The sequence below is a fragment of the Corvus hawaiiensis genome, chromosome 8, assembly GCF_020740725.1.
Source record: "Corvus hawaiiensis isolate bCorHaw1 chromosome 8, bCorHaw1.pri.cur, whole genome shotgun sequence".
Taxonomy (NCBI): domain Eukaryota; kingdom Metazoa; phylum Chordata; class Aves; order Passeriformes; family Corvidae; genus Corvus; species Corvus hawaiiensis.
This window is the reverse complement of record NC_063220.1, coordinates 30,516,448-30,543,020: the sequence shown is the minus strand read 5'-3', so window position 1 is coordinate 30,543,020 and position 26,573 is coordinate 30,516,448. Positions and strand designations below refer to the sequence as shown.

The 26,573-nt window shown below is 42.1% G+C and overlaps 1 protein-coding gene across 33 annotated transcripts in view; it reads left to right on the top strand.

The window, feature by feature from the left end:
* The window catches only part of ANK3 (ankyrin 3), a 347,313-nt gene that overhangs the window by 175,609 nt on the left and 145,131 nt on the right, over positions 1-26,573 (top strand). Inside the window, exon 1 of one of the 33 annotated variants that reach the window (XM_048311275.1) lies at positions 18,912-18,962. The exons of the other annotated variants lie outside the window; for them this stretch is intronic. Coding sequence (XP_048167232.1) covers positions 18,927-18,962 — 36 coding nt within the window. The 5' untranslated portion in view covers positions 18,912-18,926. Of the gene's footprint in view, positions 1-18,911; positions 18,963-26,573 lie in introns of those variants that run through there. 33 annotated transcript variants of the gene reach the window in all.

Genomic DNA, 26,573 nt, shown 5'->3' with positions numbered 1-26,573 from the left:
ACAAGTGGTTCCCTTGCCGGGCTCCCAGCCTGCTGCCTGTGCTCGGTGCAGCAGCTGCTATTGATCCTTCCCACCTGTGCTGGGGAGCGGGAGCTGCAGGACACTGGTGGGTCAGCACATTCACTGGCATCCCTCGCTCTCCAGTGGCTCTTTGGGAAGTCACTTGCCTCAGTTGATGCTGGGCCTGAGCAGTCTCCCTCAGGTCAGTAGGTCCTGCCTACGAATGTGGGTCATTTGGCAGCTCTTCCTTGCTGCTGGTGTCACTGGGGATAACGCTGTGACATCGGTAAAATGGCTGCCATCAGCAGGATGCCCGCACTGTCACTTGTAATTAAAGTCTTCAGCCTGAATAGTCCCGTCTGGATTCTGGCAATGGAGGGATGTTCTGCATTCCCCCCGCCTCAGCTGAAGTGAGCGTCAGCCCCCCGAAAAGCTCAGCTCCGTGCCCCTGCTTTGGCAAACGGTTTTGGCTCGCAGCCCATGTGAATGGGGTGTGTCCTTGGCTGTGGAGGGAATCCATTTAGCCAGGCAAGGCCCTGGTGGGATAATCCTCGGACCTGACAGTTTTCTTTATGGAATCACAGAACATACAGGGACTTTGGAGTGGGTCACCTCCCATCTGAAGAAGTAGTGAACCAGCTGGACCAATGGGGACTCACACAGTGATGGTGGTGGTCCTTTCTGCATGGTGCAGTTTCCGTCAGATTTTAAAATGTCAGGAGCAATAGCAGAATAGGGCAGTAGTGCTTGTGCATACAAGAAACCATCTCAGCCTCATATCTGTCCATTTTTGGGCACTAAAAAAGGGGAGCTTGGTTTAAAACTAGGAATTTTTGTGTGTGTTTTGAATTTGTTTGTTCTTTGGTTGGGTTTTTGGGTTGTTTTGGGGTTTTTTGGTATGATTTTTGTTTGAAGTCTTAATATAGACAACTTGGCCTCAAAAATGCTCTGACTGGTTGAATTGAATTCTTCAGAGGCACTAGAGATACAGTCATAGCTGTAAATCACAAAAAACCCCAAACCAAATAAACAAAAAAATAAACTAAAACCCCAAGAGCAAAGCAAAAAACCAGTCAAGCAAACAAAAAAAGCCAAAGCCCAAACCTTCACACCTCCTTTTGGTGGGCAGAAGATCCTCTCAGCTACTTTGAACTCTATTTGGGCAGGTTGTATCCCACTTAAATCTCTGATCCTGGTATTTGCTGTGGCTGGCTCCAGGCTGACACATGAGGGGCAGGGACTTACCGCCTTTTCTGCCTTCTGTGTCATCAGCAAGGAGTGACCTCCTCAGCCTGAAGTCACGTTGCTTCTATCCCTTACACCATACAAAACGTAGCATGGGAAGAAATGGTATTTTCCTTTGCTCTTGCCCAGTTGCTCCCCAGTGGAAAGGGAGCTCTTCAGCCAGTTGGAGGTAAAAGTGCCTTTTCCTGGGGGGAAGCATTGTGAGGAAGTGCCACCACAGAAATGGGAAACTGGGTCCTGGCACCTCTGTGGTGTCTGCAGGTGGTGGCTCTGGCAGCTGCTGTGCTGTTCTCTAGAGAAGGCTCTCTGAATCTCAGTCTCCAGAGATACTTTGTGTCAAAACCTGATTTGCACTGTTAGCTTAATTTTGAAGAGCATATTCCTCTTGCCAGAGCTGTGAGAAGAAGGAAAATACTTGGTGAGAAAAATGTATAATTGCATGTGGTTTTATGTCTATTGATTGTGTGTGACATGAGCTTGCTGAAAGATCTCCATCGATGAATTCCTGTAAAAGCAAATATCATACTGAAAAAATTGCCAAGCAGAGATAATCCAATTAGGTGGCTACACATTGCTGAGTTTCTAAATTACTGATACTGTCTTAAAATGGGCTGCCTTATAGTGCAGTAAAAGCTGCAATGTAGGTGATATATTTAGCTGTAGTCACATTGTGAAATCACTGTGCAGTATTTTTTTTAAAAGGTACACAAAAGATATTTTTAAAGAGACTTGGGCTTTTTACAGAACACATACAGAAGAATATGTTTATAAATTAAATATCTGGGAAGTAAATAATAGGACTTTTGCCTGCACCTGTCTGTTGTTCATCTTCAGAGAAATGGCTCCTGTCTTTAAAGCTCAGCATTTGCATGGTGTTATTTGCAAAACTCAGGCCAAAATCTGAATCTTCCATATTGCAGTTGCCCGAAGGAAAGTCCAGTTGGAGCTCTGCATTTGCTGAAAGGAAGTATTTTTCTACTGTGACTCTTAAAATAAATAAATAAATAAAATAAGCCCCCACCAAAACCCTAGAGCAGCTGGGGAAGTTGAGTGTCAGTGGTTCTTGTCCACGAGCTCGGCAGTAGAGGGCTGCAGCTCTGCTCACTCCCTGTGGCGCTGTGGGGTGGCTGCATGAGTCTGTCGGGCAGAATGATCCAAAACTACTCACAGCTTTACTTTTTTAAAGCTTTCAAACTCAGCAAACAGGCAACAGCTGTGGCACAGTGATGTTCTGTTTCGAGGGAAGATGAGGAATAACTAAAGAAAGTGCTCTGCACTGATCCAGTCTAGAGGCAATATTAAAGCTGTGGGTCACAGTGGCAGAGCCTGTGTCCAAAAGCAAAGGGACAAAATGTCCTCCACAGACAGATTAAAGAAGAGGTATTGATTACTGTCTCTTATCAAGCATCTGGGACACTAATCAGCATTTCAGTAACGGAGAGCAATGATTCAGTGGTTGGGAAGGCAGCAGGATTAAGTGGAAAGGAAAGAGAATCATTATGATATATGCTCAGCTGCTGCCCACAATGGAACATTAAAACCCATGATGATTGATTTTTGCCTGCTAAGGGAACTATCTAAAATATTACTCCAACAGAATATCCTATTTTAAACTTAACCTGGATGAGTTTACTGTTTCCCATATGTTTTTGTGGAAAACAGCTTGCAAAGGCTCACATACTCTCTGAGTAAAGGCTTTGTGCCAAAGCAGGAATTAATCCATTAGTCATTTAACAGTTAAAAGCCACTGTTAAATGTAGTCTGTAAATCCGTATGAGATATTTCAGTTCAGCACTTGTTATTTGCTGCTGTTATGGTGGTGGTAAAACCTAAATGGAGAGAAAGCTGGGTACTTGCTCAGATCAGATGGTCATCATGTGCACACAAAAGAAATGAGAGGGACTGTTGTGAACATCTTTGATGCTGAAAGTGAGAAGGTTGTCCTAGCTTTCAGCTGTTTCTGGGATCAGGCTTATGGCACCTGAATTAGGACCCTCATGCCCCTCAGTAATCCATGGGAAGAGAGTGGCATCTCCAGAAGCTGACTGAGCGCCACTTTAGAGTAGTTCAGGCAACCTCTCTCCATGCCCGTGGGTTGTTGCTGACCTTCCTGAGTGACCTTGACTGGACACCTGAGGTCAGCCAGGGCAAGCTTGGCTCCATCTGCCTGGGCCAGACTTTGTTCTTTTGTATGTGTTGGTATTCAGCTTCCCCGTGCCCAAGCTGTGCCAGCTCATACCCATGAGGTCAAATCCTGTCTCCCAGTGGATATTTTATGGCCTTGCTGGCCTGAGAGGGAGCTTATCAGAATGTTGTGATTTATGGCTGTGAGTTTGTTGTTCAGTGTATCGGAAGTGAACACCTGTGCAGGAAGGCTCTAAATTCTGCTTGGCAGGGATGCTCTTTAAACCGCTGTCAGCTGACTGTATTTAAACTAACTAAATAAAATATCTACATAAATAAAATCTGGTATTTCTTGTTTGCACTTTCTTCAGAGTATGTATGAAGAAACTGAATCTCTCTTACTAAGTTGTATTTCATTCTGCAGTTCTTGAGACCTCATTAATAAAACTGTCCCAAAAGAAGAAGGAACACTATTTTTGCATTTAATCCTCACAGGTTTTCCACATTTTCCCTTGTCCTCTATATATTACATAGCTGTAGTGGGTTGAGTTTGAAACCGGGCGGAAACACCAATTAAATGTAGTGGTTTTGATTCAAAATATTCATTATTTACTTATTTTCCTTCTGTGAGATAAGAATTAGGAGAAAAGCAAAGCAGGCCACAAACCTTAAACAGTTGCAGTACAATGAAAGAGCTTTATTACTAACAGAATTAAAAGTAAAGAGAAAACAACAAAACAAAATTAAAGTAAATTCCTCCCCCCCCCCCCCCTCTTCTTTCCAGCACTTCTCTCCTTTTATCCAGCTCACACAAGGGATAACAGAACATGGGATGTTAGTCAGTGTTGCAGTTCTTGAAAAGTCTCTCTCTTATGCTTAAGGAAAAAAGGGTTTTCCTTCAGTTGCACGTGGTTCCCAAACTGCCACCAATAGCAGACCCGCCCGGAAACAAACAGTCTGCTATGTGTAGAACATCTCTCCCATGAAGAATTTCACAGTTCTTTCACACTACAGAACATGGGCCATCACATGGGGTTATTCATCTTTTTAAGGATAAGTTATTTTGGCCTGCACACAGAGGCTTTTCTTCGCCACAAGTCTCTAACAGCCTCTCACTGCTTCTATATAGCCTGGCATAGGCACTCTTCACAAACTTCATAGGCACACGTTGATTCTCCACCCCCCCCCCATGTTCTTCAAATGGATTAAAGAGACAAACAGTTTGTGGTATTACAGTTTCTTACCACGGCATGCAAGAAGGTTTCTTTTAAGCTGCGCGCCAGAATCGCGGCACCGCCCTCTTTTCTCCCGTCGCCATGCTCAGCTCCGTCCCACGGGACTCACTTCTCTTTCTCTCTGACTCTGAAGCCGCCATGTTGAAGAGTGTTCTTGTTCGGGCTTTACGGTGGGGAAAGCCTCGCTCCCTCTGTGCTGCTGGCTGCGTGGTGTCCTCTTCAGTTCAGCACGGAGTGTGCTGGCTGCAGACAGGAGGCTCTGCCGGCTCCCGCTGGCTCCGCCGGCTCCGCATGGAGGGGAGAGGGACCTGCCTGTCCCCAGAAGCCGCGCTGGATGGGTTTAGCTGTGAGCAGTCCATGGCTGGTTTTAGCTGCCTGCGGCTCTGGGACAGTCCCCCTCAGTGACCCAGGGTCCGTGCCGCGGCGATGGGAAAGGGGGAAAGGGGGAAAGGGGCAGTGGCCCCGGCCCGGCCCAGCGGGGCCGGGAGGCTCGGAGCCCCCCCACCTTCCAGCAGGCGAGCTCCGACCAAAAGGGGAAGTCCTGCCTTTCCGTGCGGTTTAAATATGCAAATTGTGAGAAGCGTAATTGGTCTTAAAGACTGTCCATCAACTCAGGGTCAACCCAACACAATAGCTTTAAAGGTGTCTTTCAAAAAATATCAAGTATATTGTTCCCTGTTGCTAGAAATCTAAGCTGTTTAGGGTTAGTATCTAGTTTACTGGCTAATTGTTACAACTAAAAATCACACAGGCATAATTTCTGGTCATAGTGGATGTAGTCAAGGTAGGCTGAGTGCCTGGCAAGTTGAAAAAGCAGTGGAAAATGTGAGTCAAACTGGGGCTATTTGCATTGATTTTGTAGACATACCTGCGACTGAGTGTTCAGTGGCATTGACTGACCTGTTGCCTTTTTTGTGTCTTTCTTTTGTGGTTTTTATCATTATCTATTATTTCACTGTATTTTGAATTTAAAAAAAAAAAGCATTTATTTTCATTTGAAGAATCCTGAAGGACTTTGCAAACTGAATAATTTGGGGTTTTTTGTATATCCAATATTTTTGTGTGTGTGAAGAGTAAGAGGAAAAAAAGTAGTGTAAGAAATCTCTAATGTTGGCATTGAAAATGCAGCAAAGGCAGCCAGGAGCTGAGGTCAGCAGATAAAGGCTACTAATGTAGGTAATTGCCACTGCTCTGGGAACTGGGCTAGGGAGAGCTTAATTCCCTGAGCTGAAATTCTGTCATGACATCCATTTACCTCTAAGTTTGCAGAAGGCACGCTGGGTTCTTTGGAGACTGTACACTTTAAAGGGGTGTTGTGCTTCATCCAAGCTCTGAGTGGTAATAAATAAGTGAACTATAGCAGCATAAAGACGTGGGGGAGCTTTTTGATGTAAATTTACACAGTTGTACAGGTGTGTGAGCGTTGGCACGGGCTGCCCAGGGACGTGGTGGAGCCGCTATCCTTGGGGGTGTTTGAAAGATGTGCAGATAAACCACTTAGGGGCATGGTTTAGTGGAGGACTTGGCAGTGCTGGGTTAATGATTGGGCTTGGTGATCTTAAAGGTCCTTTCAACCCAAATGATTGTATGATAGAGTGAGAGCCATGTGCTGTATCCGTGTCCAGTGAGGTTTTTTTTTAATAAATACACATTTAAGTCCCAAATCTTGCTGATGTTTCATCCTAGTACTCCCCCCTCTTCATGTTTTCATCATTTTTTCTCAGTCCAGTGATATTTTCCTGATATCACAGCACTCTTCACACAGTGCAGATTTACATGATGGGCTGAATTAAGCAGGGGGACACCACCAGGGGCAGCACACCCACCAGCCCTATTGTCACAAGAGGCAAGGCCTACCTCTTTTGCTCTTTTTGTAAGCTTCTAATAAGCAATCTTTCAGTTTTATATGGATATGGTAAGATTAGATCAAAGTGTTAAAGTAGTCAACAACAAAAATACAGAAGACTAGTTATTTACATTCCACTTGCATCTCTACTAACAATCTTAATAATAAGGAAAAGAATAATGAATTTTTATTTGGGTCATACATACTGATTGGATATTAGATGTGTGAATGGTGCTTATTTAAAAGAGCACTCTTTTGCCACTGATTTTAGGAAATACGATTCATGTCAGTAATGACATGGTTTTCCATCTTGGAGCTGTCTGTCAGGGCTCTCAGGAGGGTTCATTTTAATTTAATATTCGTAGTTGAACTAGCCCTTACAGAAGAGCTTTTCTGCTTTTTTTCTATTTACATTTCAAGTAATTCCATGGAATTGCATGGGAGCAAGAGAATTGTCTGCTGAATGCTGATAGATGCAGTAATATTAATAGTAATAATATCATTAGTAGTGGTAAGGAAATAAGTAAATCACAGAAATTTGCATGTGCCTTATTCTATTAAGTCCTGTAGCTGTATATTTTTCCTTCATTTACCGTATGTATATTGCTGTTTATTCTGAACAGAGGAAGCCCTCCCATCCAGTCTGTTCTTTGGCCTTCTCCATAGTCCAAACACCAGGTATCCCCAGGTGAAGGTCAGCATTATGCACCCACAGTGCAGGTTCATTTTACCAGAGCAGTATTTTCCTTGGTGCTGGATCTGAGCTTTTGTGATGAGCACCTCTTCTAGGGAGAAAGACATTTGCTCTGTAAATCAGAAATGACAGTTTATAACAGTGCTGTGGGATAGGGAAGGGAAGAGAGGGAAATGGAGCTGAACTCTGTATTATGGAGGGACTGTAGTTTCTCATTACAGCCCAGGAATCCCGATCTACAATTCTTTGCCAATGAATGTCAGCTCTGCTGCCTGTAGGGCTTTCTATGAAGGTGGGGACAAGATTTCCTTAATGCTTTGGGTAGGAGAAAAGCTTCTTTGTGTTTTTATTGTGGGTCTGGAAGAGGTGAGAGAAGTAGTTTTATTCTTTTTTGTTCTTTGTGTCATGTCCAGGTGGCATTTCCAGCCAGTTCATGAGAGGAATTTATAAATCTGTATGTTTACTAATCTGCAGGCTTTGTAGTTCCACAAGATGGTGCTTACAATCCAAATCAAAATGGAAGTATTTCCCCTCCTCTTCTCTGCTGTTAAATCAGAAATGATATCCATTGTTACTGTAGAGACTACTTGCGTGCTCCAAACTGCATCATATTTGTTAGACAGTATGAAAAAAATCCAATTCAATTTAAAGCACAGGTACTAAAGGATGTTAGTACAGTACAGTTTCTGGTGCATTCATTTACCCTTTTCATGGTGTTTGTCACTTTAATTTATACAGCCAAATAATTTATGATGCCTGGTAATTAAAAATGAGATTCCTTAATAAATGATGTGGGAGCTGGGTCAAATTTTGTATTTAGATTCAGAAGTGGTTTGTCCTAACTTTGAGCAGGACTGGTACATGTGCAAATCTAAGCAGTCTTTCATTATTAATGGGAAAAAAGATGTGTTTTACTTAGCGGTTATACTGCTTGGAGTCTCAGGAGCGTGTTACTTACATCTTCCTCTTTGCTAAAATTCTGTTGGTGAGGTCCATGGCTTCCTTTTGTTGTACATTCAGGATCACACTATTCTCTGGTTTTCAGCAGCCCATCTGCATGTTCAAATGTGTTGGACTAGGGAATGTTTTTATGACAGTCTAAAAAACACAAACTCTGTGTGCGTGCAGAGGATTGCTTATCTAAACATGAAAATGAGTCTTTGGAAAGGTCTGTCACATTTCCTGCCATTACAAAAACATAGGTGAGTTACTGGAGAGATGACTTCAGCCGAAGTGGATCAGCAACACATTTATAATGTGCTTTAGATGTCTTCTAAAAAAGCACATTAAAGTCTTGGCTCATCTGACATGGCCTCAGAGTAGAGCTCATTAGCCACTGGCCCGGAGAGAAGAGTTGGGAAAAGTCAAAAAACTTGCGGAGTTTACTTGTGAGATTACTCACAGAAGGTGTAGATACAGGATTGATGGTTTGTCCTGGCAGTTCATGGGAGATAATTACATTTCCAGTTAGCAAATCCAGCATGCTATTTGGATGCATTAATCATTTTGGAGAAAGCTCTGGGCTGCAACATTAAATACTGAATACTAAACGTATGTTAAATACCAGTGCCTGCTAGGGGGGAGAGAATTAGGAAGTGCCATCTCTATATTATTTGTGAAGTTTTAATTGTTCATGTCTTGTTCAGAAATGAAAGGGTTTTGTGGAAAAGGAGAAAGCTCTTGTCTGTGCAGGGTGCCCTCCTCCCCTCTGATGGTTCCTCTTGAATCCGCAGCACAGTGAGCCAGGGATGCTGTTCAGTGAGGCACCAGCTCCTCTGGCTGCTTTTCTATAGAGTTTTTATTTTACTAAGGAAAATAGGTAACTAAGGGAAAATGCCAACTTACTGGGTTGTTAATTGAAGTTAAATAGGATTTTCATCAATCAAAAAAGGCATAGCTGTAATGGGAAAATATCTGTAAAATAAATAGATTTATAATGGAGGATGGCATTCAGCACCCTAAAAATAGCAGCTGCTGCCTCCTCCATTATGCAGTGTGAACACTAGCTAGTTTGTCCTGCCAAGGGACTGCTTTCTCATGAAGCATCGTGGAGGTAATACAGATATAAGAAATACTACTGCTGTACAGTAATTTTAGAAGCCCTGTGAAAGCTATTTAACATCAGATAAAAAAATAATAGTTCACAGAAAGGAAACGTGAGAGCTAGCTACAATAATAGCTATGGGCTTGAAGGTTCTCCCAAGGAAAAGAAATGCAGTGCTAAGTAAGCAGGTTAGAAAGAAAGGGATTATGGCCATGTGTGCTGTTGTAATTGACTGCATTATTCATGCGGTCATTCCAAGGTGTATTTCTGCATCTGCTCAAAATGTTTGATGTGAAATCAGGCATCAGAAGCTTCATGAATCTGTTTCATTGATGTAGCACTGAGAAAAACCCAGTATTATTCTAACCTTATGTGGTTTGAAATACATTTTGATAAGTACAGCATGACTACTAGATGTGGAGTGTGATGCATAGGAGTTAGAGCAGTGCAAAGAGAGCTACAGATCTCCTTTATGAAGATCTCTGATAGTTGTGACCCTTGTATTTCTCCATACAGATAGGAAAAGGAACCCTACATTTCTGAACTAGGAGAACTGCTTGACTGTAAATTAAAGGGGGGTTTTTGTAGCTTGATGTACCTGCAGTGTAGCTGGAAAGTATTGCACTACACCTGACTATAATCCAATGTTGAATTCCTGTGCATCTGGAAGGCTCAGCCTAACTTCAGGAGTTATGTATTCTGCAGTTTCCTCTCGCCCTCCCATCCATAATTCCTGGGGAGCCATATGAGGATTGATGCAGTCTCTGAAGCTGCCCTTTTCACTTCTTTTGTAGTTCTAATGCAACTTCAGAAAGCATCTTAGCTGTGGCCAGGCTCTCGTGTGTGATGCACACAAAATCAGTAGCAGCACTCCAGGGACAGCATTAATATTTAGCCAAGCTGCCAGCACTCCAGTGAGAACTGAGAGACGTTTTTATACATCTGTGCTGACAAATAGAAGTCCTGTTTGGAATGCAGTTTGCGCAGCTGTCCCCGTTCCCCAGCAGCATGTCAGAAATGATCTTGATGAGATCACTTTTTTATTCATTTTACTGATTTTCCTCTCTTTTGAGGAAATTCCTGCATAACCCCAATGCACAAGAATGTTTACTGCTTCCTGGTCTAAGGCATCTTGAGGTTATTACATCCGAGTGCTCCCAGTGTTCTTGGAAAGCTCTGTTCACAGTGTTGGCCCTGTTGCAATAGCAAAGTTGAGGCAATAGAAGTCCAGTGATACTGCCCTACCATAATATTTGGGAGGAAAAGGTTGTGGAAGTTGCTTGTATTTGTTCCCCAGACATTTCAGTGTGGGGTTTCTGAGAGAAAACCCACTTTGTACCTGATCAGAACACTAACCCTGTAAGAAGCTGAAAATTCAGTGAGTTTATCTGTATTGCTTTATAAATTGTCCATGCCTTGATTTTGTGTAACTGGAGAGCTCAGAGTGAAGGTTCAGAAATAATTTGAGATTTTGCTGTGACTGTGTTTAAGGGCAACAGTGCACTTCAGACTGTGTAACTCCTGGTGCTTTCCCCTTGGTTCACACTTTCTTAGAAAATAATAGTGCCTTAGGAAAGGAGGAGCCTATTGACCAGAGAACTTAGTGGAGGATAAAACTAGATTTTAGTCATTCTGCACCACATATACTGGTTAATTTTTTAACTGGGAACAGCACCATATAACTGTGAGTGGTTACTCTACAGCAGTCTTTTGGCTATTGGTGACTAGTTTGTGTCCTGGCAGTTGGGCTGTGTTAATACTGAGACTTAGGGATAACTTTTGAGTGATGCTGAATTGAACCACAGTTACATTCACCTAATTTTCTTTGGGTTCGTTGCATTGTAACATCTTGGGTTTGCATCTTTTTAACAATTATGAGAAATTTTAAACTTGCAGTTTTCCTGGAAAGTCCTTCCAAAGTGTAATTTGAAGAAATTTTAGAGTGCTTTGAAATGCTGGCTGGTAAAGGCTGAGAGGTCCCTCAGTCCTGACGGAGCCCTGGAAAACAGCACTGAGGGCCTGTGAGAGCAGCGTGTTCTCCCATGCAGTGTCTGGGGGCAGGGCTCAGGTGGATGTTACCTGCCCAGGGACTTCTGTTCAGTGGCATCTCCCACTGTGACTGACCCTGAGTGTGGCTTGCCTGCAGAGGGGCTCAGACTCCCCAGTAAGTCATAGAATCACTGGAAATAGGGGTAGGTGTGGTTTCAAGAACTCCCTTTGTCTACCTTCATCCATAATTGTCTTTGTTCTTTTCCTACCAATTTCTTTTTTTTATTCTATTTTTTAATCTAACTCTGCACATATTAGAAATCCTAGGCAAGCTATTCTCATGTTAGTCTTCTCATGAAAGTTCTACCTTGTGTCTGCACACATTTTTACAGTGTAATCATGTGGCCATAGTCTGTTTATTGGAGTAACAAGCTAAATGTTGTTCAAAAGCATTGGTCATAATATTGCTCTACTGAATTGTCTCCACTGCATTTGGGAATGGACTCATGGGATTAGTTACAGTTAGTTTAGTGTTTCTGTTTTTCTCTTATTGAATTCTGCCCTAGATGAACACCATCTAGAAATGAAACTTAGCCACTAAATGAGAGCTGTGCTCAGTTGTGCTCATTTCCCAGGGTGTTGGACACCTTCATGTGCCTGTGCTGAGCAGATGCACTTGTCTATTGTTGCTGTATTTCTCTCTTAATGAAGCCTCCTTCTGTTTTCATTTGAATTGTTCCTTTAGGTGGTCCTTGAGGAATGAACAGGATCAAGCTGCATAGTCAAATATCTTAATAATGAGTTGGGGCTTTTTTTGGCCAAGGTCTTGCAGACACTCAATTGTCAGTATCCCAAAAAATTGCTGCTTTTGGAACATACTACATAATAGAAATTTCTTTTTCTGTGCAGAAGTCATGTCTGAACATTTTGAAGCCATCTGGCAGTTTGGTGGCTTCATATCATGGTTATGTTCTGAATGAGTCTAAAAGATGGACAACAGAGAGACGGAGTGTTTAGAAGCGCTAATTTGCCAGTGGTCACATTTCTGGTGCTTAACTCAACTTCAGGATGAAATACTTTGCTGTTGTCACCATGAATCTTAATGATTAATTCTTTGCTCCTAGCAGTCATGGAATATTGAAAATTGCTAGAAATACGATCCAGACTAAGTGAGCCTGAGCCAACTTCTTGTCACATGGATGCCATATACAAATGGATGGTATATTTTGTGTAACATTCCTCTAACACTTTCAACTAGGTTTTTTGTATATTCTTAAAAAAATTAAAAAGTTACCTCTGTTCATTGTTTTCTTGTGCTCTGGTGAAATAATAAGGTTTGCATGTGATTTTTATGTGCCCATCTGTGTGTTCACACGCCTATGGAGATCACCAATTTCACAAGTGCACCAGTGTTATGTTCTGTTAACAAACAGAAGTTCTATATTTAGAGAAAATCCTGAGGTCTACTGTTCATATCCAAGGAATCTTTACTTTCTGGAAACCTATGCGTCGGTGAGGTATGCCAGAGAAGGAGCAAGGCAGGTGCTGCTCTGAGTCTGTACAAAATCCCAGTTCTCAGTATGGCTTGGAACAAGATGCACAGCATGCAACAAGCCATCTGATTAATCAGCAGAGAAATTGCAAACATCAGCAATGCTTCAAGATGATATAGGAAGATCTGATACCGTGTCTCCTTGTGCTTTCCATATATAGATCTTTGCCCTTGCTCTTCTCCTCATCTCCACGAGAGTTCATGTGAGGTTTGTGGTTTGACTAAACACAAGGCTGCCTGGAGTCTCTGCCTTTTGTTTCTTGCCTTCCTAATTGGCTTTTACTGGTTATTTTTCAAGCATGATAGTGTCAAGTCAATTTGCTCGGGAGTCAATCATGTGACATCACAATGCTTGTGTAAACACTTCTTCCAGTTTGCAGCTTTATTACCTCGGTATTTTCCAAAGGTGCTGTCCAGAGCAAATCAATGACATGGATGTCCTCTAGGGTGATCAGTGGGAGGGAAAGAAATCTTAATAAAGCCAAGGGCTTTTAGTTGGCTTCGCTGGAGCTGCTTCTCTTGATGCTTACAGGATGATATAATGAAGCTCTGCTGCTCCCTTTAGTTCTTTGTGATCTGAAGAGTGTAGAGTGGTCTTGACAGCAAGAAGTTGCCTTGATAAGTATTATCTTAACCTCTATTTTCACACAGCAGCTGATTGTGGGATTTCTGTGATACTGTGGCAGTGGTTTTGCAAAATCACATTTCTCTACAATGCAAGGTGGAAGATGCTTTTCCATGTTGAGGCAATGTGTTGATGGGGGAAGAGAAATTGCTGAAGTCTCAGTGGTGGAAGCCGTGATTTGACTTCTGGTCCCTTTTTTTGGGTTTAGCTAACAGTTTTTATTCCAGTTGGTCACAGTTTTTCCTATTCCCAGGGCACAGGGTTATGTTTTAGTCCGAGGGTCACTGGAAGTTAAAGGGGCTTTAGAACTTGGGCATGAAAACCACAGCTGATGGATGAAAATGAAACAAAAAGGGCTCTTTCAGAAAGTGGGAGTTGACGAGCAGGGCAGACTGGAAACATTTAATCTACTCTGATATCTTAAGGGGACAATACAGGGTTAAGAACAGGAACTTGAAGCGGATTTGTGGATTAGATGCTGTGGGCATACCACTCATACTTTGCGTGTATCATTTATTTTAGTTCCTCATCCCAAGAGCCCTTTGCCTTGCTGTTAAAAATACAGGCGTTTACTGGGGAGTGCTGGGAGTGAGGGAACAGGAGCTGCTGCGGGCCCTGGCAGAGTAAACACTGCAGTGCCTCAGTGTGTCTTCTGCAGCTTTTTGAGTATCTGTAAAGGGCTGAATTTCACAGGTCACAGCAGGGCTGGCTTCGAGGTGTGCTGTTTGGAAGGGTTTGGAGACTTCTGAAAAATTACTGCAGGCTGTCCTTTAAAAGTGATTGCATTGCAGTCTTTGAGGTTTGATCTTAGGTGCTGCTGAAGAAGAATAGGGTGAGACCATAGGCTGCCTGTTCACTCATTTGGAAAGCCTTTAAAGAGAGATTTTAACTATCTTGTAACAGAAGTTACGGAATTTACTGGTTTTCGTTCTGTGTGATAGCTGATAGCCTTGTCAAAGTAAAGGAAAAAAGTTAACTAAAGGATTTACAGATTTGGTAGATCCTTTCTATTCAAGAGCAATAGACGACACAGGAACATACGGCACATTTTTTGGGAAAAAAATATTGTGCTGGGTGACTTCAACTTATTTAATATTTGGAGTATTGTTTTCCTATCCTCATTTTATGTTTAATTTTTTTTTCATTATTGAGAGAGAACATATGCTTCTGGCTATAGAATTCTAATTCTGTGTATGTTCTAGCAGATGATCTGAGCTGGCGTAATTTGAATGGCAGTATAGCAAACGTAATGGATGGTGGTTGAACAGACACTTAAAAAAAAGTAATACACAATTCACACAGATCCTTTTGGCACCTTATAACTCTGAATTTTGTTCCTGTGGCTGCGCATTCTCTGTGCCCGCAATTTCAACAGTTAAAGGATAAATGAGTAAATGTAATGTAAATTTAAGCAAATGTTATCTTGATAGTAGCTTTGTAAAAGCCTGTTAGCCATGCACAGGGGTCTGTGTCTTTAGAACTCCTGTTCTAAAGCTGACTCTTGATCTTTCTGAACTGTCTGAAGTTTCAGGGAAAAAAAAAAAATTCTTTCTCTTTGCAAAATCTGGACCAGTAACTCCAGATTATGGTTTCAACTATTTCAGCTTGCCTTTCCCTTTCTTGGAGAGTTATTTATATTGTTTTGCATCTCATGTCAAACCCTGTTTTTCTTTCTGCTAAATTCTGCCATGTGTTGCTTTGTTTGCACGTCGCTTCCAAGCCAGTAATCATAAGCACTCCATCTGGTCGAGGAGCAGCGTAGTGATAATGTAAAAGGACATTTCCACTATTCTGTTTAAAAGAATTCTCCATCTGTACCAAATCTGCCATTTTAATGAGATTGTAAAGGGGTTTTGTTGCTTTTTTTCTTTTTCAAAGAGGGGAGGAGATTGATTGTTGAGATGTTTTTTTCCTTGCATATCTACTCATTACAGGATTGTATCCAAGGCCCTTTCTTTCTCCCAAGCTAAGAATTACTGTTGGAATTTGCAGATCATGTAATTCACAATGCAAAGTAATAAAAGGATCCTGGAAATTTTACCCAAAATCTATAAGAAATTGATTTTGCCGTTAGTATTGAGCCTTTCTGTTATTACCCTTTGTTAATAGCATGCATGTGAGAAATCATACTGAATGCTCTAAAACTGATTCACAAGGTTAAAAAAAAAAATACAGTGTCACTATGATTTATGGCAGTCAGTAATCAGAGCTGAATTGATGGATGTGAATGTGCTGAGATGAATTTTTGGTGCTGGCAGATTTTAATTTTTCTTTGTGCTTTTCTTTTGTAATTCTGAACATCGCTCTTTTAAAATTAATGGAGAGAGAATTGGACAACTTCTCTTGTGGGAATGTCACAGCCTGAACCAGGCCAGTTTTGTGGAGGTTAATAGGCAGTGGCCTGGGTCAGTCATCCACTGGTGTCAGACATCACTGGTGTCACTGACGTGAGCTCCAAAGGCCAAGAGCCGGCAAGTGGAAAAGCACAGTAGCTGTAGCGGAATAAATGAGCAGGCAGTGTGTGGGGAGAGCGGTGTCGGGGGAGCTCCTGGAGGGAGCAGGCTGGCACCCAGACCGTGCTGGCACTGGCCATGGCCCTGGGCTGCCTGAGGGACAGGGGGATGGCCCACCAGTAAAACAGCAGAGAATCCTTGTCCCTAAAAACGTTGTTTCTCCACTGCCAGCTTGGCTTCGGGATTGGCAGTTCTGTGTCAACAGCCTGTGCCAGGAGGCTGCAGTCCGGGGGCGTGGGGCACCACCCCACAGTGGGCTTGCTCTTCTGCAGGGAATTGTCAGTTTCCATAAAACTGCCCAGTTTAATCCTTTCGCCTACAAAAGAGAGCTATGTGACAAGTTTTAAACTTCGTGTGATTCCCTTGAATCCCTGTCTTGGTTTGAAAGACAGGTGTCTGCTAAGGAAGGCAGAAGCCTCCCTTGGAATGGCAGATGCAACCCCCTTCCCTCCAAGTTATTATAATTTTGAAATCAAGGGGCTTTTAGGCAAAGATGTGGGAAATAGGAATAACAGTTCTTTACTATGATATATCTATATGTGTATAACCAGTCAAACAAACAGCAATAACCATGGCAGTAACAGCAATCACAAACCCAGTGCCAGCCTTCTCGGCTGTCGGGCCCTTTCCCCTCGGGTGCAGTTCCGCTCGCAGCCGGCAGGGGCGCTGGCGGCTCCCGGTGAGCAGGGCAGGTGCGATGGTTCCCCCGCGGCTGCAGGGGGCGCTCCGGAGCGAGCTCGGGAAACCCGCGGCTCTGGTGCCCTGGGATCCCGGGAAGGGATGGAACAAAGGCTTCACAAACCCCTGGGCAGCTGATCCCGGGCTCTCAGGAACAGCAGGCTGGAATGGCAGGGACGAACGCAAATCCCGGGTGGCAGATGAGATGCATCCAAACGGGGAACCCCCCGGGGGTTGGGGCAGGCAGGGCGAGCAGGGCTACAACGCAGCGAAGGCTCGAAGCAGCGGGGCAGGGCGGCCACGGCCCAGCTCCCAGCGGGGCAGGGAAGGCGGGCTGGGGATCCCGGGGCTTCTCCAGCAGAAAAAAAAGCAGCCGAAGAAAGCAGACTCCCTCTCTGTCCAAACGCCAGAGACTTACTGACTACACACCCAGGTGAAACAAAAAAGTAGCCAGCTCTTTTGTTTTTCTGAAGTACCCAGCCATTTGTTCCCCTAGCAACATGTATGGGGGGAAATTCCTTTAACAGAAAAAAACCAAAAAAACAGGAGAGCTCCTAAAACCCCAACAATCCCCTTACAGAAATCATATTTCCTTTCTCCTTGTTCTCAAGCACCTTTTCAAAGGCAGAAGAAAGGTATCTAGGTACCTGGATTTTATTCAGAGCCAACTTCTCTTTGGCTAGAAACAAAAATTCAGACACTGGATAGTAACCCTGTGATCTTGGGTTTCTAGAACTGGGATGTTTGCATTTATTGTTTTGAAATTAACATTCTCAAAACTAATAGTAATGCTAAATCGTTCAGTTTTAGAAATTGAGTATACAGGATACTTTGTTTTGTTGTGGTGGCTTGCAGTAACAGCATTGCTGAGGTAGCTGTGGGGTAGTGATTGAAATCTCTGTCACAGGGAGCTCTGTGCAGATACGTCAGTGAGGTAAATTCATTTAAACTGGCTTGGTCATCCTTTTGTACTTAAATCAAGGTAGGAGGTTCCTCCACCCTGCAGACAGCTGTTGGCTTCTCTGTATTTAGTCAGTGGCAGAAGTGGGTCTTAGTCATGGATGCTATAATGCCATCAGCAAAAATGTGCAGGAACACAGGGTGATTGTTAATAGAATGCATCATCGGTGACGCTAATGAAGTATTTTCAAACCAGATCCACCTGAGTGCATGGCTTGTGCACCAGGGCCTCAAATTTTGCACCTTCTGAATACAGAGATGTCTACATAGATAATTGGCAACAAGTTCTGTGTTTAAGCTCAAGAGCACAGAGCTCCTGCCTTGTGGCTGGGCTCTGGTTGATGCAAACATGGAGATATATTTCTGGAAAACTTAAATTATCCCAGTAGTATTTTACATACAGCTTATTTCCTTTCATCAACAAATGAGACGTTAGGCCTATCTTGTCTGACCAAAATATTAGGCCTCGATTACTTTTTCCTCCACTTCCCCTTTGCTGTTCTTCTGTGCCAGTGAATATCTGTGCTGAGCTCACAGGTGTGAGGTGAGATGTGTAACAGGCAAGTGCAGTGCATGCTGTGCAGGAGCTTGTGGTGAATTGAAGAGATTTCAATATTCCCTTTCTCAGAAGGTGGGCATGCTTTAAAGCCACTCCTGATGTAAGTAACTGTAAGGAAGCATGAAGAAAATTCCTGTTGCTCATGATAACTTCCATTGAAAAGGAAGAAGTCTGCTTTACTAAAATCAGGAACCTCTCTTTGGGCTTTCCTCTGAAGCAAAATTATTTTGCTCTGGTACTGCTTTTAATCTCTCTAGTTTAGGAACTTGAGGTACGAAGAGAACAGCCTTTTAGTTCAGGAAAACAGCCTCTAGAACCAGCGACACAAACCTATCATAATTAGTCATCAGAAAATCTGAATAAATATAAAATTACCACGGAGTAGGAGGCAGGCATATGTGGTATTCAAAACACACAGAGTGTAAAATGATGTTATTGTTGCCTTTAGAAATAGTTCAAAGTAGTCTGCATTAGAAAGAGCTGATAAGCAGAATGACAAAAGCTTGTTTCATGAGTGATTCCAAGCAGCAGTGGTTTTCTGATCAGCTGATGCTGCAGCTATTTTGGGTATTCCACAGATCATGATTACATACACGGGGAATGATTGGAGGCAGCAAATATGGTAAGTGAGCCAGGAATCCTGGGACACGCTCCGTTACTAACTTAATAGTCTTCTGATCGCTTGTCCTTTGCCATTTAAACAGCCAAGGGAAGTGTAACAAGTGACCGTGCTTAGTTCCTTCAAAAAAAAAAAAAAAGAAAAAGAAAGAAAGCACTTCCTGAGGCTGCTATTTTTAGCAATGGTGCAGTGTCCAAAGTGTTAACTAATTGAGTCATCAGGTTTCATATCTGGCCACAGAAAATGGCAGTGGAAGAGGGAGAATGCTTTCCAGAACAAGTAAGCATTTGTGGATTCTGAAATGAGTGAAATCTGCATATCGAGTTTCTTGTATTAGTGTTTTAAGTCTTTGATTGTTTGAGGCAAAGCTGGATGTAGGCAGAGGTACGTTTTGGATTGTTTGGTGTATTTTGTTTTCTGATGGCTGGATTACGGTGTAGGCTGAGGTGGCAGTCAAATAGAATATTGCAATTATTTGTTCTCTCTGTCTTGCCAGTGGCTGCATTCTGTTCAGAACACTCTGTAGAAGACGCTGGTTAAAGTTGCACAAATATTTTGTAACATTTTGTTCTTGTGATCAAGGCCTTAAGTAACACAAATATTTGTAACAATTGAAGTCGTTAGCCAATCTTGCGTATTTAGAAAAAAAGTTTAAAATCTGTGCTTTTAAGGTGTATCTTTCAAATAATACACCTCTTATACTGACAATCCACAGGTCAATTAAACTTCCAGAGGAGCCAGCTGTAGTGGTGGTAGTGTGCTAGTAGTGACTTGTAAGGAGGCACCCGTATCACTCTTACTCCCAGTGACCTTCAAGGTGCTCCCTGTGGGATTTAAAAATTCCTCAAGAAGCTGCTGTGAAAGGACTTCCCTATACTCTGTTAACTAGGTTCAGAGGGTCTTCAACAGCTTGGGTTATTCACATCAGTTAAAAACTGCAAAGCCAAAACAGTTCTCTTGGCTACTCTGCTGCAGAATTAAAAAACCAGGTTCCCAGGAAAGTGGATTTGTGTTTTTAGTACTGATGAGTGCCAAGCTTTGTGGAAATGTCAATCAGTGGCAATATTTTTTAGTTAGAGATACTACTGATGCCAGAACACAGCCGTTTAAAGCTAATTTCCATGTCAGCAATAGCTTTGTGCTCTGAAAAAAATACTGCAGTGAGTTCTCTTAAATGTGTATGTTGTTGTTTACTTGTTGTCAGCACAGGACAGGATGTTGTTCCCTGCTAAAAAGCATCTTTGAAAACTTTGGTTGTTTTCCAGTGAAGATGTTCTTGTCCGTAAGCTTATTTCCACCAGTAATTTCAAAACTGTGGAAACATTTACTGGGGAGATTTTTTTTGTGAAGTAATTTTTTGTAAGAGAAGCTTTCGTTATTCAGATGTTTTATGTACTTGATTAAACTCTCTATTGTTCAGTCCCGAGAGTTTTATTTACTCTCTCCTGGGTTTTTTAGCACAATAGTATCCATTTTCGTGGTGATAAACATCTTTGCTGATGCTTTATATGAGCCTCAGCAGCACAGAGCCTGACAGACACAGTCCCTCCAGTTTCTGTGTGCAACAGTTTGGAGAGTGGAGAGAGCTGAAAATCGTCTGCCCTCAGCCGTGGCGTTGGCAATGTGCTGGTCTGCAGGATGCTCTGCCCCTCTGTGTTGCACCAGAATGGTATTTACTCTTGCTTTACAGGGCTTTATTACAAGCTGTATAGAAAGTGCTCTTTCTGTTCATATATACATTGTTTGGGGAAGGTGTAGCAGCGTTTGAAATGGAGTTTAGTGGAAAGGGGCACAGTATATATTTGTTCAGTAAGCTTTTCCTTGCTGATGTTTATGGTAAGTTTTGTTTTCATTCCTTACATACTTAAATCTTACATAGGCTGCCCTGAGTATCTGAGGTGCAAGAGAGAAACAAGCTCTACTTCACGTTTATCCTGTAAATTTGCTGTTCAGGAGCGATACTTTAACATTGTACAGTAATGGGCCATTCTGTCATCAAATGATTCACTGTATAGGGCTGGTGTGGTTGGTCATAGCTTATTTCTGTGATAAACTGATCTTCACTTTAATGGTAGCACTGAAAACTAGTTCTAAATCTGTGTCTGTTAAATATAGTAGCAGTAAAGTCTTTTAGGCCAGTTTGGAAAGTTTAATTCATTAGTATTGTATCATTATATTTGATTAAACTGTTACATGTTTTTCAAACACATTTCATTCTGATGCTAAGAGGAAGTGGTAATTTTTGGATTAAAATAAATTAACAAATCTGGTCAAGGTGAGGAAAAATGTTTTAATAGTTCTGCTGTTTATATTTTTCGTTCAAAAAGTTGAAGTCTCTCCTGAGCTAATCAATTCATCATTGTGGTTCTGCAGAATCCTGGCTCTCTAATGCATAATGGCTTTGAAAGCCAGAAAAATACTAGTTCAGTTCTGTAACTGAAAAGTCATTGTGTGAAAATGGCATCACCTGATCTGCAGTGATTTATCTGTATATTTGGTAATTTTCTCTCACTCTAAGAATAAAACTGAGCTCTGTGTTTTCTTTCTCCCCCTGTTGATCTCAAAGACCCCATACAGCTCGGGTTGTTCTGTTACATCACTGTTTTCAATCTGTTTATACCTGTAAATGCTGGTCCTGCCCTTGCCCCAGCAGTGATTTAGATCCCTCCTTTTGCTTTAGAATAGAATTTTGTATTTAGAGTTAGGACAGGACTTAAGAGCTTTAAACTAGAGTTTAAATTTAGATAACAGTTGCAGGGCTCTGATTTTTGCTCACAGATTTTGGTGCTTGGGCTGGAAAAAGCACTTTTCCCATTGGAATCTGAGCTCATCCTCAAACCTGGAACACGTGGAGTGAGGAACAAAACACTTGTAAACTAATTTACGTTTGCTGCGCACGCCACTGTATACATTTCATCCAGACAGCCCCAACAAATGCTACGACAGAACTTTCCACGCCGTTGCACAGATTCACAGCGGTGAATGTCAGTGTTGAATCATGGCAGAGGAGGGGAAAGGCCTTGCAGGGAGGTGCGGAGGCCGGTGGCTCTCCCGTGCCCAGCCCCACAGCTCCGTGCGGGCCGTGTCCCACGCCCGGGAGAAAGGGGCACGTTTTCCTCAGTGTTTGCAGCAGTGTGTCTAACATCTACTCTGGCTTGCTCTGCATTGCCTTTGTGGTTTTCAGAGGTGTGGTGGGTTACAAAATGGGCCTGGAGTTACTGGGTCATATCCACAACAGCAGACTGAAATGGAAAACAAGCTATGGCAGGTTGTGGTCAGCAGGGAATTGCAGGTCCTGTAGGAGGACACGGCTAAGCCAGCACAGCCTGAAGTATTCCCTGATGGTATTCTCCAATAGGTCTCATGCATCCCCAGGCCAAGATTAAAATTGTTTCCTGGCAGGTTGCTCTGCTCCTGCATTTGAGGACTGTTAACTCTCCTGTGTGAAATTGCCCTCATGAGCTTGGGAAGTGCTAGTTAGGTATTTTTCCTCCTGAACCACCAAAATTACCTCAGTCAGTCTTTGGCTCTAGGAGGATGTTTGAATCCTTTGGTTTCTTGGTTCCATTGATTCTCTCTCCTTGTACCAGGGTATATCTATTTCACAGCAGGTCTACAAAGAGGTGTCAGGACAGGTGGTTCTGTAAATGCTACAAGCTCTCCTAAGGTGAACTGCTACGACAGACCTCATGGGATGCCTCTAACTGGCCCTGCAGAACACACTGGTAGCAAGTTAATGGCTGTGTTGCAAATCTTGCCTCATGAGTCCTCTTAGTACCCAAAAGCTCTTTAGATAATTTCCACTGGCCCTTCAGGTTCTCTGTCTGTCACATCAGCCATGTGGAGTTTTCCAGATAGAAGCTCTTCAACAAGGTGTCCAAGTGTGTAATTGGAAGAGGTTCTTTACTCCTGATACAGGTCATAATCCCTGCTATGGAAACCAATGCATTGGCACTCATAAACTGATAAAGGTTTGTAATTCTTTGTAAGAATCCTAAACTGTATGTCCCCTGCAAAAATAAAGAAAACTTAAACCTCTAGTGGATAGCTTTAAAGCTATCCATTCAAATGCCTTTTAAGCCTAAAAAACCCTAAACTGTAATTATATGTGGGGTTTGCAGTGCTGGCCGGGTAAATTGGTGTGTGCCTGTGTATATTTTTGCCACTACTGAAATGGCTTGACCAGTTATTATCAAACAGTCTTTCAGTTTAATGATAGTTATCATTTCAAAGTCCAAGGCAGAATCAATTTGGTTTTAAATGAAAGTTGACTTCAAAAGCAGGCATTAAGTAGAAATTTCTGAATTCATGGTACTGAAAACTCTTAATAGATTATGTAGCTTGTCTATAGTTTCTATAGCTTATTTGCTACAGTATTTTTAGGGAAAATTTATGTTCATTGCACTTCCCCTGACTTGAGTTTTCTTCATGTTACTACCACTAGTTTCACCACATCTGATTGAAGCATATTTATGTTAATATTTCGGTATGAAATAAAATCTCTCTCCCTAAAATCAACAGTATTATCTCATGTAGGTTGATATGATTTTTTTTTCCCCCCATCTGAAATTATAGACAAATAAAAACCCTTTACAAAATGTTTTGACAAGAGTTGCTGAATTCTTTTCCTCTTCTTTTTGGGTCCTGATTCTAAAATGAGATGCACAAAGAGAAGAGGAGGTGGACTGGCTGATATTATTCATGCAGGGATCTGAAGAATGTGACTTTAGCATGGAAGTGGCTTTAAACTTGGGCCTGAGATGTGCTGAAATTATCTCCTTGCTCATTGGATAGTCAGTTTCTGAGAGAAAAATAGCAGGGAGGAGATCAATGGCATCTCATCTAGCTTGACGTATGAGAGAGTTATTATCTTCAGGTGAATATAAACATAAGAAGAAGCCCTCGAAGCACATCCAGCCCTTCTCTGGCTCTTTGTGACTGTGGTAGCAGTTATGAAAGCCAGGGATTTTTCACTTGTAAATGTATGGTAGGAAAACTTAAGAGAGTGAGAGATGAGTCATTATGGGTTCAGAAGTTTCTTCCCAGAGTTTGAAATAAACTTCTAGCAGCTGAGACCTTCAGCCTGGAGAATGAGTCTTGAATTTGAAATGCCCAAATCTTTTGCCTTTTAATGCATCAGATCCTTTTCATTGCCTATACATGTGAGTTGGTCACAAAGGGCCTGTTTCTTACCCTGGTTGTCACTTGTCATGGAGTACAGTGATTCACTGGTGAAACCAGGGATTTTGCCAGTTTTAGGGTCTTCAGCAGTGTGTCCCAATTTACCTTGTCATTTGTCTTTTCATCCAGCAGTCTGATAGCTGAAAAGTCAGTATTAAAGACTTTTACAGTCTTCTTATACACTTCTATGTTGTTTTCCCATTAAAATTATTCTTGTACTTTGTTGTTCTTGCATATTTAGAAAGCTTGTCTGTGTTTTGCAGATGTACATTGATTTTTGTAGTCCTCGATCTTGCTTTTGGTGTTACTAATTTAATACATTCATACCAGTAATTGTTTTCATAAATTCTTCAGGTGAAGCTGGCACATGAAACCTGTGTTTCAAAAATCTCAAAACTTCATCTGTGCAAATGGGCAAAGTGTATGGAAATAGCGTAGACCCTCACCTCCTGTCTGAACTTTGTCTCTGTGGGACACGTTTGGTCTCAGTTCAGATGGTTTTGGTTAGGTTGTCAGATCATAATTTTGTATAGAATTGCAGTTAAGTTATTCTGTATTTGTTGAGTATCTATGTTGGCAAGTAAATAAAGTAGAGATGACATCTTTAGGGGCATTTTCAACTTGGATATTATGTTCAACATATTACAGATATTAAATGTGAATGTTAGGCAAGAGTTTGCCATAGCTCTGTGTCTTTTGTGCCTTGGAAATTACAACCCCCTTTGCTATTCGTAGAGAATCAAAACAATAGCAGCTGGTTTTCCTTTCTATCTCGTGCTTGAGCTTTCTTAGGAAGCAGTCATTCAGGCATTTAAAGACACCCAGGCGGGATTAGTGGTGTCACAAGTCACAGGACTGACTGAAGAAGGCTGCATGCACAAAGTCTAAGCAACTTACACAGTGAGCAAGCTGCATCACAGCTCCACAGCAGGCGTTTGTCACTGCAAGCAAACAATGTGCTCTAGACCTCTCTGTGCTGTTAAGGGCAGCCACAAACACCTTCTTTACTGGAAGCTGTGAAACGTTCTTGGATGTACCAGCCTTGACATCTCTGGCTGTGGGTCCTTTTGAACCACCTTCCACTACAAGTGGTTCATTTTTCATGGGAACGGGGCGCATATTCAGCATTTTGCCAAGACAGACTCCAAGAGGTCGAGTGGTGCAAGTGATCTTGAAAATGGTTTATACTAAACCTGCACTTTGTCTTGTGGTCTGGCAAGGAAAGAGGCTTACTTGTTTTCATGATTGTTTTCCTGGTTTGGCCAAAGATTTCTAGAAGGAAGGAGCTGCATCTAAAGTGAGTTTTCTGCTCTTGTTTTGAACTGCTTTAATGTTTCATTCAAACATTTCAGGAGACGTTTCATTTTTCTCTACAAGCATGATAAGATTGACTACTGTACAGGGATTGATCCTCACTTGTTGAAAATGCAGTTGATTATAGATTCACATGCAAATTTTACAGAAATACAAGAAGTTTTAGTCTCCACGAGGGTAGACCATGAAGAAAGTTTTGCACAGCCTAAAACCAGCATGGTTTTTAGCGTGTGGAAAACATACTGAAGTTAGTGTGTTGGAATAGGGCCCTTTATGGGGACATTCCAAATAGCATCGTATCTTTGGCTGCTTTATCCTGCTCAATACGATAATACGATCAAAGAAAGTTGATGATTAAATTGTGTGATAGGGCAAACAATTAGAGGGATTCGTTTGGGTTTTGATTAGTAGTTATATTGTTTCTCTTTTTGCAATCATGTTCAAAACAGCTGGCCTTCCCTAGCCAAAAGATGCGTCCTCCTAATTGTCAGGCACTAGGAGTGGAGCTTTTCCTGTCGCCCTGAGGTTGTGTTTCGGGCTGTGATCCCCAAAGCATGTCTCTGAAGGGTAATTAACAGCACAGCTGAAGATGATAGCAGTTGGCCCCAGGCTGGTACATCCTTATCAGAAGAAATGCATACAGTAGTATGGGATGTAAAGCATGAGTATTTGTTTGCACAGAGAACATCATTCATCCAGTGCAATCAGCCCCCTTTCTAATAAAGAAGATACAATTGGAAAATTTTAATAGTGATTTAGTTAAAAGGTAGCAGGGAGATACAAGGGATTAGAGCCTCTTGGAGGACAGATGAAGAGTCTCCCCATGACAGTGATGTGGCTGGTTTATTTCATGTGGTTCAGACACTGCTGTTAATTGGCTGCTGTAGTTTATTTGGAATAAAATTTTGTTGCTTACCAAGTGAGGGTAACACATTTGCTTGGAGGAAAATTCTAAATTAGCATAGGAGCAAAATCTAAGAAATGCCAAGGTCCTCCCATTTCCAGCGTCATGCTTAGTGCCCATCAGAGTTAAGCTTTCCTGCAGAAAAATTGCCAGTGGCTGCAGTAAGCCCACTATTATCAAAAATAAGCAAAAATGTTATCACCCATTTCCTCAGATCACCTCATGCTGCTGTAAGACTCTCTTTGTTGAGCACATTTCCAAATGGAAGTAACATAAGTTCATCCCTTAAAATGAGGTCATTGCCTCTCCCCACAACAAATGTTAGGCATGGTTAGCATCTTTTTGTTGGGACTCAAGCCAGAATGCATCCTGCTCTGGCACAATGGGAACCTGCTGGGGGTTTCCCTTCACAACAGCTACTGTTAAAGATGGAGTGAAAAACAAAACCCTGCTCCCAATGTGAAAAAGACTGGATTTTTAATCTGAAAAAG